The sequence below is a fragment of the Fringilla coelebs genome (genome assembly GCF_963513975.1).
Source record: "Fringilla coelebs genome assembly, chromosome: 7".
Lineage (NCBI taxonomy): Eukaryota > Metazoa > Chordata > Aves > Passeriformes > Fringillidae > Fringilla > Fringilla coelebs.
Genome location: NC_140035.1, coordinates 35,024,278 through 35,040,808, shown reverse-complemented (window position 1 = coordinate 35,040,808; position 16,531 = coordinate 35,024,278). Strand labels below are relative to the sequence as shown.

At 37.1% G+C, this 16,531-nt stretch overlaps 1 protein-coding gene across 1 annotated transcript in view; it reads right to left on the bottom strand.

Moving 5' to 3' along the window:
• The window catches only part of SPAG16 (sperm associated antigen 16), a gene marked incomplete at its 5' end in the record, with an annotated part of 363,040 nt that overhangs the window by 329,379 nt on the left and 17,130 nt on the right, over positions 1 to 16,531 (bottom strand). The window contains 4 exons of the mRNA XM_084209553.1: positions 7,233 to 7,378; positions 12,211 to 12,280; positions 13,754 to 13,871; positions 15,112 to 15,219. Coding sequence (XP_084065679.1) covers positions 7,233 to 7,378; positions 12,211 to 12,280; positions 13,754 to 13,871; positions 15,112 to 15,219 — 442 coding nt within the window. The remainder of the gene's footprint in view (positions 1 to 7,232; positions 7,379 to 12,210; positions 12,281 to 13,753; positions 13,872 to 15,111; positions 15,220 to 16,531) is intronic.

Here is a 16,531-nt window from a genome sequence, read left to right as displayed (position 1 = left end):
TGAATTTCATTTTCCTTAAAGTGATGTTGACATATGCAAAAGCTTTGTTTAAATATTGGAAAAAAAGATTGAAACACCAAAATCCATAACTTACTGCAGAATAGTTAATTTAAAATATAAATAGCACCGTCAGCACCTGAGCCTTTCCCTCCAGATTTTGGGGTCTGAGCTCTTACTTCATATTTCAATCACATTTCACTAATTTGAAAGGGATCTAGTTTTCTCCATTAATAACTTAAGCTGAACTAGATTAAAATGAAAAAAAAAAACAACAAAAAACCTAATTAGCAATAAGTTTGGCCTCATTTAATCTGCCTTTTTTTGTTAAGTATATCAAACAGTAGTTCATGTATTGCCTTTTTAGCCACATCCATGAATACCAAGCTACAGTTAATCACTGAACAACAGACTGGAAGAACACTCCTTTTAAAACAGTGGTGATTATTTACCCAGTTCAAATACAATTATCATTCTGAACATTTTGACTTGCAATCATGTTTCAATCACAACTAACACTTTTATGTGTTTTATCAATACCCAAAACCACCAAGCAAATCATTGATTTGAAAATTAAAATTTAGTATAAAGAGTTTCCAAATTATTACACAACTCTTACCAACTCCTGCATTACTTTTCATTATGAAACAGACCTTGGAAAAAAAATAGAAGAATTATAATTGGAAATAGGCCTTTTGTGGAATTTAGATTTTTTTTTTTGTCTCACACAAGAAAAAGCACTTCCTAAAAACCACGGACCTTTTTCAAGTGAAATGAAATTTGCACCAATAGCATTGTAACTGAGGTACCCACCACTATTTATGCCTTGTGTAGTGCATTCTACACATTCTGCTAGTTAGTGCCTCTGCTTCCTTGAAAGAAACAGGGATCCTGGCAGAAGGTGAACATTCCAAAGAGCACTGGAATTGCACAGTTAGAGACGTTCTACTGGCAGAATTCCCTTCGGGGGCTGTAAGCACTGAACACCTGTCAGTGAACAAACAAACACAACTAAACCTTTCTCCTCTTCTTCCCCCCACAACTCCCACCTGGTTTCCAAGAGAAATGTTAAGGTCTTGACACTTTAATTAAAGGGAAAACAAAGTGTTGGTCCTGAGTTAATGAAATTGCTCAATTATGGTCTCAAAGGCCAACAGAGCTGACGTGACCAGCAGCTGTGCAAGCACCATCCCACCTCCTGCTCTGGGGGGGTCTGCAGGGAGCTTCTGGTGCCTCTGCAAAGTTCTCTCCGACCTCAGGCAGAGCCAAATCCCATCCTACAGCCCAACCTGAATGAGGCAAAGAGCTGCAGGAACTCTGAGGGATAAAGGAAACCCTCCTTACTCTCTCCATTTGTCTGTCCTGAGGAAGACAGCAGCAGGTGTTTGCAAAAGCAAAGAAAACCAAACATTTTAAAGTCTGGCATTTATGGCATTTTTTTAAATATCTGTTCCATCTTCTCTGCAAAGAGAACACAAAGGATTTTTCTTCAATTAAATACAATTTCAGTACATCCCTCTTTCAGGATATCTGCATACAAAACCCAGTAATTTTATTATTTATCAGCAGTTTTTCCAAGTGACTATAGCAAGAGTGAGATTCACAGTCTGTTCTAAAATGTCATTATTGAAGTTCAAAACCTATGTACAATTAGAATTAGAATCAAATGCAGCTTACTTCCCAAAAACCTTCTGTGTTGGTTCTCCATCTTGGGGGCCTGCTACTTTATTATTCTTGGCAGCATGCAGTGACTCAAAATAAGCCTTGTTCTTCAGCTCAAAGAAAACGCTTTGGATGCTCTGTGAGGTATTTTTTATCAAGTACCATTGCCTACCAGCATCAATTTTACTACTAAAAATGCAAGGCATTGGATGTCTCCATTTAACAAAGCTGCAAAGGTAGATGGAAAATTCTATAATAAGTTGTCTTTATAATTTGGTCTTGCAACTGAATGAGTATTTCCTCTATAGCTTTATTTGTAGCTAACATTCTGAAGCATTTTCTCATTTACTCCATGTAGGCCCAACATCTTTAAAGACATTTGAGCAAATCCTAAAACTACAGCCATCATCACATTATCTATTACATTACACAATATAATGGGCAATTTTTTTTAAAATGCATTAATTTCCCCTCAAAAAGCAGCTTTTTTTTTACCATTTTCAAGTCCACAGCAAAAGTATTGTTTAAAAAAAGCACAGAATTGCCTAACAAAACATGTAATTCTTTTAAATTAAATTCCATCAAAACCAACTAAAGGGAACATTTTAGATTACACCCAGTTAATCTTGGATCATACTCTATCCATCTGAGTCACAGAACATTAATTCTTTAAGTAGAAGGAAAGAGGCATCATAGTCTAAGGATATACATTTTCTTTGCTGCTTAACACCCACTGTACTCTGAGTGACTCTTATTGAATTTCTACTTTATTGCTACTTGTTCTAACGAGTTGTTTTGCAATTTTGGATTTGCTTTTGGTTTTATTTCTGATTTTTTAAACAGAACTCTTTTCTATTTTAAGGATGCAGCCTGTTTCCCCTTAGGGTTCTTTTCTGTAGACTACCCAATTTCACTTTTCACCCTTTCTTTGAAAGTTTCTAATAGACTTCTAATCATTCTTATTGCTCTGGTATAGATGCTCTACTTGTCTCCTGAAGAGCTGTGATCAGATTGCACACAAAACTGCAGCCAAAGCCACGTGCCATGTGAAATTAGCAAGAGGAATATTGCACATGCTCCAGGCACTATTCCTGGTTTACACTGCAGCAGTGTTCAGCTATTCCACAATATTATGTGGCTTTCAACTCATGTTAAGCCTGTTTTACACAACATACCCTAGAGCCCACTCTAATGAAAAACCAATGATCAAGTCTTTCTAATCTTCTTGATCTCTATTTGTACATTGGATCATTTTTTAAAGGCAGAGTTTTGTACCTCTTTTTACACTGTCTGTTATTTCTTTGGATCTGTTCTCCAAGAGGTCAGCTTTGAAATTCCACTCCTGTCCTCAGCTGCACTCACTGCTCCAGCCCCACCAAACCCAGGCCACTTGGTCTACAAATTCTGTCAGCTTATTTTCTCTTCCATTTTCCAGATCATTAAGGACAATATATGCCTGCAAAAAAGCCTCTTCAGTATATCTGCATGTTCCTAATCTGTTTTCCATTAATTAAAAAAAAAAAAAAGTCAGGCCAAATTTCCACAGTTGTTCACAGGAATTAATCTGTGACACAGTATCCAAAGTCTTTTTAAAACCTAAGTTCTCTTGTATATTATCCATGGTACCTCTTATCCTTCCATGGATGCAATATAGACTGGATTTAAACAATTTTTACTTGCAAACCCATTTTCCCAGTTAATTCTTTCCCTGCTTTTTTGCAGATATTGAGAAAAAATTCAGTTATACAATGCCAGCTTCCTTAGGAATGTAAGTTATAGTATCTCATCTATGATGTCTTAGCTTTTACTTTTTATCTCATTTGAAACACAGACATTATATTTTCTTTTCCTTTTTCTAGGCTGTAGTCTTATATTTGGGAAACTTGTATCAATTTTCTTAGTTCCATGTCTGCAGTGTTATTATCTCAGGGAAAGGCTGTAGAAATAAGCATTCCCACTATTATCTGTCAGTCACCTCCTCTCTTCTGAATAGCAAATCAGTGCTTTCTTAGCCACATTATTACAAACACAAAGTGATTGTCTGTTTCATTTATGACTCTTCCTAACTACTTTGGGACCATCTTTCCAACCCTGTCCCCAATACACCTGTGCTAATTTATATTCAAACTCAATAGTCTGATTAAGTAATCACTTGGTTTCATCTCCCCTTCTACTTGAGAGCACAGGAAAAGCAGTTCTTGTAAATTTTGTTCTTTTTTTTTCCATAGAACTGAGGAGAAATTTCAGTGTAATACATGTATCCATGTGATATTTTAACCCAAAGTCTTATTAACTACAAAAGCTATATCTGTATGATCTCTGGATTTTACTTCTCTATTTTCATTATACACAATGGCCATAATTGCAAAATCTGTTCTACTGAAACAGATAATTCCTCAACTCCAGAAATGTCCAACACACCTTTAGATAAAGTTTTACAGCAAGTAAAACTTGAGAAAATTAAACTGGGTTGTAATACATGTAGAAATATAATTTAGTGAACATAAAGAAGCTGCAATTGTCCTGCTAAGATTACTTTTAAAAGCAATCAAACATAGAATGTACTTTGAAAGGAACCTGAGAGAATAAAAATAGGAAATTTTTCAAGAGCATAATGAAATTCACATTATCAAAGGTTCTCTACAATTTTAATGACCTGTGAGTGCATTTTAATTAATTTAAATGTTTAAAGTAGTACTCTATGCACATTCTTAATCTATGACTACTTTCTCTATTGATACTGACTTATTAAGGGCCAGATATGTAAATAGTTTAGACTAATTGTCTGTAACTACAGTTTAATTCAGTCTCATAACAAAGATTGTAAAATCAGGATAATGCATTGTCTTAGAAAAAAAAATCCTGTTCCTTTTTCACTTACTGTTTCAGTGATAAACTGTTTCAGTGATAAACTTCACATCAAAGGGACTCTGTTTTAAATGACATGCCAGCTTTTACAGGATATTGCAGTAACACAATATATGTCTGCCCTTGAAGTAAATGTTCTAGCTCAGCTATGACTCATATTTGCATCTACTTAAAAGCACAGGCATTTGTTAGATCACTATTTAGCTACAGACACAGAAGAGATGTTAAATCATTTTCATCACCATAGTTCACTGCTATGTAACAGTACAGTTAATACAAACATTTATAATTTTGTCTCAAGGATACAATCTCATGACAATATAGTGGCTTTTTACTGAAAGGGATATAATCCAAGTGCCTGAATTTATAAATTGGATAACATGTTCACTCTAAACTTTTGTAAGCTTTAGAAGTTCACTTACCTTTACTGAAGCAGGCTTGACAATACCAGACAGTGAATTTTACCTAGATTTTTCACATCTTCTGTTCTCTTTTTTTTTCTATTTTGTTGTGAATGCACATGCGAATGCAGGATTTCAATTGCATTTATTTCTTCTATATATTCTTCACCAACCTCCATGGAACTGACCAAATTCATGCCCTTACTCCTAGTTCTTTTGTGTTATGAAGAGAATTTAAATGAATCATCATCTCAATAAGTATAAATCAATTTTACCCTTCCCAATAAAACATTTAAATGACTTATGGAAAACTCGACATGTTCATTCACATTGAATCATTTTAAGAAAGAATCTAAGTTACGTAACACGGAGCAGAACTTCAAAGATTGTTTGATAATAGGTCAGAGGAGATGAGACACCACACAAGGTTGATTCCAAGTATCACAGAAATTCACCTAAGGAAGGGAAGGCTCTCCTTTATACCTTACCTTTTTGATGGGAACAAACACTTAAGACACCCAAACACTTGAATAAGAACACACTATTTTAATTCAATACATTGGATTAGAACTGTAGTTCAATAAATGTGCACTACAGGACAGAGTTCTGTCTCTTCTGTCTAAAAACCAATTTTAACTCACCTCTTTGCACTCTAGAATTCATTATTCCCTCTGTCATTTATTTCTTACATCCTAAGCAGTTATCCACATGAACTATCCAAGCTGGAATCCTATACTGGGGAAAGGACATATTTAGAAATAATAGATCCAGGAAATGTGAAGTGAAAAAGAACTATTGTTCCATTTGGAAGAGATGCTAATCTCACACCTTAAGTTTCAGACTATTGCTTAGCCATGGAAAATTCAAACATGCCCCTATTTTCTGATGCCTTAATTCTGGAACTAGCACAGTTTTCCAACCCATTGATTAAATAAAGACATCAGGGCCTCAGGTGGGACTCCTCTGGGAAACACAAGATCTATAAAAACACAGATGCTTGCCAGAACCAGTCAACTGACTGTGCTCATGAATTTCAAAAAACAAGAGCCAGACAGGCACACTACCTGTGCAGAGTTTATATTTTGGGGGTGAAGCATAACTCTGCTGAAGTTTTCCATAAAAATCCTGATGACTTCAGTAGAAACAGAAACACAAAAATGATTTCTTCTTGGATTATGAAATGGTATCTGTTCACAAGTCAGAATGAAGAGAGGAGGTACCTCGAAGAGTCGAGCATGGAAGTTTTCCACCACTGCATGAAAATCAGGGAAAGTGGAGATGGACTGCCTGGCACATGCCTCAGATACTAACAGGTGTGGGGACAATATGGAGAAATATTTGTTATACATGGTGAAAAATGTTTCAGTAAGCAACAGAAGAGGTACAGACAGATTTTTTTTATTTGAGGGTTCAGGAGCAGAAAAAAGAATGGAAACAGAACTAAAATGGTATGTTTGTCTGTGGAGAGGTGCACTGCCAAAGTGAAACAGATGAAATGCTCTTGCAAGGCCAGACAGAAACCTGCAAAAATTATTTGCCATGAACATATTCATGTGAAGACAGGGAAAGACTGAGGTTGCTTCTGACTATATCATCATCAACTAAAGCTCTTTTTGTCACAGTTTAAACTCTAACTGTAGTTCTCAAACAAAAATAAAGCAGTGTAACAGTTTTGGGAGCTTAGATATTACAATGTTTACCCTAATTTGGAAAAATAAAAAGCATTGTTATGTAGTCCCAAAATGCAACCACAATAAATAAAACAATAGGAATAAAGTAAAAATTCTTTCCCACAATAAAACAAAAATACTCAATCAGGAATTAATTTTGATTTTGTACAACTTCCAAACTGAAGCAGTAACTCACATCTGGTATACTCAGATTTAGAAGCTCTGACTATTAGGAAATGACCAGGTTTTTGCCCTTAGCCTTGCAGATATCATCCCCTTTAGTCCCAGCTGGAACAGAATGAAATGCTGGAAAAGTTTGCAAGCATTATGGAACACATCAGGATTTCTCAAGCTACAAAAGAAATACAACAGAGCAAGAAGCCTTCACAGCCAGTGCTCCTCCTCTGCTAGGACTGGATTCTCAAAATGTAGACTGCTAGCTTCAATTAATCAGAGTTCCTGTAATTCCCTGAAAATTTAATTGTGATAGAAACTTGTATTTAAAAAACCCTAAACTTGTTACCTACCTGTCCTATTTACTTCAGCTAAGCAGGACTTCTTTTAATCACATTGGACAGGTGCCTTTCACCTGTGTAAAGAGGACTGATTCTTACAGCTGGAAAGAACACAATACCTTTAGATCTCTGTTGCCCATATTCTCTGCCTCTTCATCTGGATCACAGGAAGAGCTTGCAACAACCACGAATTTTTTCTGCCTGGCTTCCCGAAGAGCTTTCTGGGTGGGACCTTCAAACCCTTTCTTCCCTATACACTCCCAGCCTGCCATAAAATAAAACAAACAAAAATATCATCAGAAAGCTTCCAGAAGAGTAAATAAAAAGCAATCTCCTTACTTAATATTAGTCAGACATGTGAAATTCTCAAAGAAACACCACTTAAAATAAGCAGATATTCAGGTTACTGTGCCATCTATACAAAGAATTCCAGGGCTATGAGTATGTCTGTTCCACAAATTATTTCATCTTATCTAAAGGGTAGCCTAGACTTGGCCCCAAAAATGCAATAATTTTGCAGCAAACAGAGAAGCACAGGGAAATGGATGCATTCTTTCACATCTCTCAGAGCCACAGGAAACATCAACTCACTGCATCCTATCCACTATCCACCACAATGCAATATTCTGATTTACAGCCCACAATTCCTTTTGTTTCCCTGCACTTTCTGCCAGCCCACCTTTCAAACAAGGAATTCCTGATGAATAGGTAATTCAGCAAAGAAATCCTAAGCAGGTTAACCCAGCTTTAAATCATCAAAGCTTGGAAGGGATAGGATGAAGAGTACAGCACAAGGCATCTGCCACGACCTGGCAGGAAGGACACTGCTCTCTGACAGCCTTTGCATTGGCAGCTCCCACAAACCAAGCACAGCCCTTTGGGATACCTGTATCTTGTTGCAGTGCTCTGTTGGATATACATGGGTACATGAAAAAAATCTAATAATGATTTCCAACAGGATTTGGGCACATCCCTCCAGTTCTTTGGGAAAAAATCTCTGACTGAAAGAACACATTATACAGCTAAAATCCAGACTGAAATAAATGTACTTCACATTACACATTTCTAAATTACTGCTCTTGCAAAATGGTTTCATTAAGACCTTTACACCAAAATGCAAATCTGATGGCTTAAAGCAGAGAAAACCCCAAATACTCCCTCCACTCTTGCGGCAAAAAAAGCAGATTAAGCAACACAAAACCTTCCTGTATATCCAACCTGAGTACAACTGGAACTGGTGGAAAGAACCATGGCTGGATTAAAAAACTTTAGTATTTATGTATTCTCAGTGTTTCAAAAGTTGAAGCTTCTGTCACAGATACCCTGAATAATAACTTTCTCTGAGGAAAAGTAAACAGCAAAATTGGTTTGTAAGTCTAAAACCTTCTACTCACTTAGTAACTGCTATCCACTACCATGCTGCTCACAGAGTATTTGGTTTGTTGGTCCTTTTGAGATACACATACCTATAAAGCAACAGTGTTCTGACAGTTCTGGAGCTTTAAAAGTCAGTAATTATGAAAAAAAGAAAGAATGAGTTCCAAAGAACTGCTGCACTTAGATGTAAACAGCTTAAGTTCAAAGATTTTTCTATTCTAATTGCATTGCACATGGAATGGCCACAACCAGGCTAATTTTAAATTTCTTTTTGCATGACCTTCTAACTGCAACTGCATCAGATCAAGGAAAGGAAAAGCACAGCTAACAGTCTTAGCAATGAGTTAATTCAACCATGAATAAAGGAACTCATTGAGTTCAACTTCTGAATATAATTGGGTAATAAATAAGCAGCTGTTGTTTTTAGAAAATACAAGAAGAGTACTGAGCAAGGAACAGTTTTAGAACATGTTTAGAACCAGCTGCCATAGCAGTGTTCACTTAGGTTTATAAGCAAGCCACAGTCAACACTGCTAAACTCCTGCAGGCAAAAAGGTGTTTTTTTTTTTTCAGAGCAGCACTTAACACTGTGTTTTGATCTGTAAGGAAGAGTGCAAGCTCTGTAAGTATATACCAATATCCTGAATAAAATACCAGCACTATCACTTTGATAATTAGATTCCTCTATGTATGATCTTGCTACCCTACCAGGAAGAACCAGATTTAAAACAGATTTGTTTTTAATGCAAATCTCCTTTAAAAGAAAAAAAAAATCCATTACTTTTAATTTAAAAAGTAATCTGAACTCAAAGTACAATTTTTTTTCAGAGCTGATTTCTGAGTGGGCATCAGAGAGAGAGAACCAGCCCATGGGATGACAAAGTCCTAAAAATAACTGCTAACTAGTTCCTCTCCAACTACCACATGTCCTTCATATCAATTTGAAACAAGCAAGGCAAGAATTATGTTTCTTTAGGTGTCTTAAAAATTATTAGATGTTCTTCTCTTGAAAGATTTCTGTACAAAGCTGAACAGCAGCCTGACAGTGAGACAGCAAAAACTGCTAGTAAATAAATTACATGCTCTGTATTGTGGATGCTATCTTCAATTGCTTGAAATGCAGCAGGATGAAAGCTCCCACATCAAATGCCTGAGTAATAAAGTCAAGACGAGTTGCCCTAAAATTAAGTACTGTTAATTTTTTCTACCTAGCTGCCAGATACAAATTTACAATGCAAACTTACTGTGAATACTAAGAGGTTCCCCTTTGTTCTTTATTCTGCACTATATGACTCTGAGAGAAAAAAAGCAGCCCCAACCTAAAACCAAACCCACAATCCCAGAATGGTTTGGGTTGCAAGGTGCCTTAAAGCTCATCCACTTCCACCCCTCTGCCACGGGCTGGGACACCTTCCAAGATCCCAGCTTCCTCCAAGCCCTGTCCAGCCTGGCCTTGGACACCTCCAGGGAAGGGGCAGCCACAGCTTCTCTGTGCACCCTGTGCCTTACCAGCCTCACAGGGAAGAATTTCTTCCTAATACCTAATTTAAACCTATTATCTCTCAGCATGAAGCCATTCCCCCTTGTCCTGCCACTAGATGCCCTTGTAAAAAGTTCCTCTCCTGCTTTCTTGGAGCAGATGTGCAGAACCTCACAGTTCAGCAAATCTAAAACTAATTAAAAGGCACTCTCAGTGCCCTCTAGCCAAGCCAGCATTCCAGGTGTTCCCCAGCCAAGTCAGGCTGTGGGACAAATGCAGCCTGAGGAGCAGTGAAGGGCAATCCCCTGCTGCTGGGCAGAGCACTCCTCCTTCCCTCAGGCTCTGCACTGCAGTGAAAGCACACACCTGCCAGGAGGGGCAGCTCAGCTTGGCCAAGGATCATCTGCCACTCTGGGTGTGCACTGTCCTCTAACTCAAGCATCTCGATGCACAGAAGTCAGCCCAGCAGACTGCAAACTGCAGCTGGAAGTCTCCTTACAGCTCAGATTTCCAACTCTAACAGCAATCTGAATTTTGAGAAAACTTAGGCAAGCATTTCTCCAGCATCCACAAGAAATCCACATTTCTCAGGGTTATACTCTCTCACAAGTAAGAATATGATCACCTTTCAAGAGGCAGCAGAAAGTATTTTAAAGAGACAATATTACCCACTGAGACATGAGTATGACCTACAGAGGGCAATAAAAATTATGTAGTATTAGAGGACAAGGCACTGAAACAAAATGAATTGAAATACTGATTAATTTATGATACCCAAGGTATGAAGCAAATTAAGACTTGTAGAAGCATGTGGGTGGCTGATGAGCTTAATTTGTGTTGGAGACTGACAAGGGATTTTTTATATAATTATTTATCAAATGGCTCCCTTGCTTGTCACTTCTTGGTATTACAAAGTGCTCTCAAGATTTCTGGAGAATAAATAAGACTGAACAGCCAGAGAGTGTTTTTAGAATCCAACAACAAATGAAATTATGTGCAATATGAAAAGGAGACAGATCCATCCACACTGTAAAACACAAGCATGGGGAAAATCCCATACTATAAATCCTCAAGCCAGAGTATATCTTAATAGGAAATGAAGGCAATGTTTCCTCTTCACTCAACTACAAACACCAAAAAAACCCCAAAATAAATTTATGTGCCTACTACTCTTTGTCTCAGCCTTGTGTTTTCTAGAGGAATTTTACACAATGACAGTAATTCCATGAATATGGGAACTAATGAAGCTTGATTGTCAAAGCTTGGGGTGACTCAAAGGCTTTTCACCTGGGGTGTATCACAAGTGCCAAAGGAAGTTTAGGATTTAACACAACGGGGAGCCCAACCAAAAAAACCCCAAACCACAAAACAAGCAGATATTGAAGTTGCCATAATTGGAACATATTCTTCACATGGAAGTTGTATAGTATTGGTAGGGTTCTCTAATTTCAAGTAAACAATTCTCTCTGATGGGAGTTCTGCTCATGACTAAGGCAGGTGCCACATCCCCTTGCCACGTGAATACTCTGTTGTCAGAGGATGGAGCTCACCACATCCCTTTTGCACCATCCCACTTATTCTCAGGAGAATTTAGGCAACCTGTTTTCTTTGAAACTTATCTTACTATCCAATGTAGCAGCCATAGAAAAATAGGTTCAAAATTATTGGTGGGATTGATGCTGTCATAGAATGTGATAGCATGAGCTTCATTTACTTAGGAAAGCAGAGATGCTAGGGTTTTCCTGATGGAGTTTGAAAAAATAATGTAAAAGTTGCACAGGGAAGTAGTGTGGTACCATACAGATACTATTCCAGCAGGTATTATATCATCTTAGCAATCTTCTGTAAGAATGAGAGTCTGGAATTCATAATACCAGGATTTTCAAAATGTTTCCAGACCAAAATGTATACTTTCTGAAGGGTGAGCTGGGAAAGAACACATGGACACACACAAAAAAGGGAATATCAGCAGATACAGTAAAAAATCAGTCACAAAATAGATTTCTAGGACAAAGTCCTTCCAAGTTACTCATATATTCCATATTGCCTTCAGCAGTCTCACTCTCTTTAGTGAATACACTTCAGAATAAAATATTCAAATGATAAAACTGCTGCTCAGACATCAGGTCAGCTGATAAAACGTAGTGCAAGTATTTTGGATTTACTATTTTGAGATGCATCACATCAACCAAAAAAGAAACAACATAACCAGTCTGAGCCTGGTGATGGGAATATTTTACCTTTTGCCTCAGAGCTCTGCTTAGAATATCCGTACTCTAAACTTGCTAAGGCAGCCTGCAAACCTGTAACCTAATTTTAAAAAGAGAAAAGAACAAGAGGAAGCAATATGAAAACATTACTTTTGAAGTGTCTGTTCACAACATACAGAATTCATGCTAGTGTACTTCATTAAATCCATCTAGAATTTTTAAATCTTGATTGTTGCCTCTAAGTTATGAACATAACTCTTAATTCAAGATTTTGGAAAGACCCAGAGCAACAATGCAGTAGAACACAAGCCACCCAGAATCTGTCAAAACACTTTTACAACTCTATTAAACAATGCAGACATACAGAACACCAGGGTTCTGACTACACCAGCAACTTCTAGAACTGCTGTCACTGCACTGAGCTCAAATTTAATGGCACAATAGGACTTACAGCTTTGTCACAACAAAATGTCACACAATATGGTGTTAGGCATTACAAAAAACTCATTGCTCTGGAATGAATACAGTTCATAACTGCAGAGGTCCTATAAATATAAATAAAAATATAACTAAAATATAAATAAAAATAGAAATATATGTGTGTATATATACATATGTGTGTGTGTGTGCATATATACATATATGTGTATATATATATGCCCCCAAAATTTCATAGCATTGGAATTGTTCCCTATTTTGTACTCCTGATTCAGCAGAACTCCATATGGGCATATACTCCCTTTTTTCTATAGGGCATTTTCTTTTCCTTATTGAAATTTCAACCATCTAATCCTCACTGTTTTATAAGCAAGCCCTGAGGTGACTAGAGAAAACTGGAAAGGAGGAAATGAGAGATGAAGACTCTCAGAAGAAGCTGTGAGCATGGTAAATTTATTTCATTTTACACACATATAATTGATGCTACTGCTCAAACAATTGCAGGAATACAATTGTATAATATATATCTATATAAAATGTAATTTGGGTAGGGTTTTTTCTTCTTTTTTCCCTACTGCTTTCCTTAAACAAATGCACTGTAATTTTCTGTCATCCCTCCTATCTGTGCTCATACTGTTTCATGTCAAAGGGGCAGAATATTTTGTACACATCAGGCAAGATTGAAGAAGAAAAATAATTTTAAAATATTCCACTGAAGACAGAAAAACTGCCTCTGATCTCTTCATGTATTTTTTTCTAAAGTAGCTGGTCATTCCTGGGTATATTTAGGAAAATAATAAAAGAATAAACAGTAATAAAATAAGTTAAAATAAGCTACTTCCAAAGGCATAGATGGAAGCATGGGAATGTGTGTAAATATCACAGGAATATTACACCTGCTCCACACTGCTGGCTCACATAGAGCTGCACTGAGCAAGTACACACACACATCTATGACCCTGTGGCACCATGTTTCACATACTTTCACTGCTAATATTCCACCAAATCATGAAACTCACTAAATACTCTGCTTCAGAATACTGCATAAGCTTCACCAGAAATATTCTGTATATTTACCAAAGTAAAAACTAGAAGCTCCTTACAGCATTGCAAGTGGTATTCACTACATTTTTACCTTCCCCATTGCTTTGTCTCTCTCCAAACTGGTTAACATTTTCTGTGTCAGTGAATTCTGGTATTTTTCTGACAGCTGCTTCAGCATTGGTTCATAGGATGCATAATGTGTCTTCAGCCTGTGAGCAAGAGGAGGAAAAATTATTCCTCACAGATGAGTTAAATCAGAGATTTATATCTGCATAACTTTTCCCCTCCCCAAACAAATGAGTAAAATTACCAAAAGGTCGACGCAGAGGAGACAGTAAAACTGTTTAGTATATAACTAACCAACTGCAATACCACAACAAAGGAGAAAAAAAAAACTTAGATGAATGAATAAGAGGATTCACAGCTTGTTTGGTCACATCTTAAAACAACCCATCCAATTTTGTCCTTTTGTTAATCCTTCATACACATTGTGCACATTAATTTTGGCTAATTTGTTTTCTTACAGATGGATTGTATTTCAGGGGAAGAAAGAGAACTGCAGCTGTTATCTGACTACCAAATAAGATCCTCATCTGGACAACCCAGTCATAATATAATCCTGATTTCTCCCTTCACTACACATTACACTGTGAATATTTATGCGCTTTAATTCTTCAGACAGACTAAGATTCAGACAAGAAATATGTGACACCACCAGCTCCAGAAACACTGCATTCTGCAAAATGCTGAGTCACAGAGGAGAAATCAGTGCAGAGTGCTCCCTTGCATCAGCATGCATGCATTCCAAGGGTGGGGATGTAGAACAGAGCTGCTATTACATGCACTGATGGATAATGATACCAACAGAACTCAGGGAATTGACTGGAGCTGCAGATGTAAGCCTCTCCCCAGTGTTGTTTTAAAACACGTGCAAAGAAAAGATTCTAAACTCAGCTCCTATTTAGAAAATAAATCATTATAACTCAGTAGCAATGGACTGGTTTGGGCTTATTTGCAACCAAAGCAACATAGCAAGTTTCTTACTGAAAGTTCAAGATGACAGAAAATGCCAACTATGAGAATCAGGAATGTAAAGGTTCTGAACTCGGTGTGATATCAGTTACCCTTAAAATGGGCAAAACCAGAAATCACCACCTATTTATGGCAAAAGATCTGGGTAAGAAAAAACCAACTCATTTTTGTTTCCAACTATTAGAAATACTATGTATTCATTAATGCATATTGCATCATAGAAAATCCACCAAAAATAAACCATTGGGAATTCTTTGATCTGTGTGGCACAATGGTCACATGGAGCTGCTGTTTACCAGAACATACCAAAATGCAGCTAGACTCACTTCAGATTCCTTAGTGCTACCTCATTAACAGGCAACAGTTCAAAACATTCTATTTAATCATACATGTATAGCAACTACAACTATTTTGTACCTTTTCAAGTCACAAACCAGCCTGTTTTTCTCCTGGAGCACTCGCTTATGATGCATTCGATGAAAGTCTCGTTCTTTCTCCATTTTTAGGAGAGCCTCTTCTATTTTACTGTGTGCAAAAACAGAAAATTCAGGGCAGCAGTGTTAGTCTCCTCCTCTGAACTGCATCAAGGTATGCTGACTACATATGGAAATAATTTTCACTTCTGCACATGTCTACTGTAGCTAAGCTGGAAGATCTTGGTAGTACAACCTGGCCTGGAGAATATGTATACTTTTGAGGTCTTTTTGCTGCCAGCTGAGGCTCAAATCCATGGCTACTCTTCCATTTCCCTCAGATCCTTCACACAGAATCCATATGGATTCTGGCATTATAAATCTCAGAGTTGAGGTCAACTTTATATTAAGCACAAGGAATCTCGTGGAGGTACAAAAAACAATCCTCTTGTTTAAAATTCTGTGTAAAAGTGTACTGATAATACTGAAAATAGACAGAAAATACTGATTTTTAAAAGATATTTACATCACATTTGTTTTGTTGCCTTGCAGATTGATTGGGAGAGCCTTCTTGAAAAAGCTGGGCCAAAAATGTTTTAGGCTCTCTTCAATCATGTTTGTAACCTGTCTCCAGGTATTCCCTGGATGTGAGAGCAGGCAGCAAAAGGGCTCTGTTTCAAACTCAATTGTAAATATACAGATAACCTGTTATTCTCTGAGCACATTCTACACACAGCCATGGGACACCCTGAGATGCTCTGCTCCACAAACTTAAAAAGAAAATACTCTGAATATATTCAGTACATTTTCTCCTTGCCTTTACTGATATGGGTTTGGCAGGAAAGATTAGTAGATGAATTGTTTAATTGCAAAGGAAGCTTGAAATTAACTTGCACAGAAATTAGATATTTGCTTCTTGCAGAAATAAAGCTCATTTCCTCTGCAAGTGGAGCTGAAGAATTAGGTAAAACCAAAATGAAAACTGAGTATGCAAAAAAATCAGAGGTCCAGGATGAAGATCTAGAACTGCCAGTGCATTATATTTAATATTTTAAAATATAAATTATTTACTAATACAAATAATTGATATTTTCTGTATATGCAAGCACTCTGTGTGTTACCTATACAAAGTACCACAGGGACACATGTACATTTCTGTGTGAATTGGGGCTTGTAGCACAGGCTGAAGGAGAGCCCACAGCTATCCTGAGTAACCATAAATTCACTGGATCTTTTGGCTGATATTTACAGGATTCCTCTTTGATATTTCCATATTTCACCATTCTGCCTCTAGAGGACTGCCTGCATGGACTAAATTAGCTTTGGGCCTTTGTCTCACACAGCCAGCCCAGAACTCAAAGCCACAACCACAGACACCACAGTCTGTAACCTCCAGGACATTTACAATCACCTGGATAGGGAAG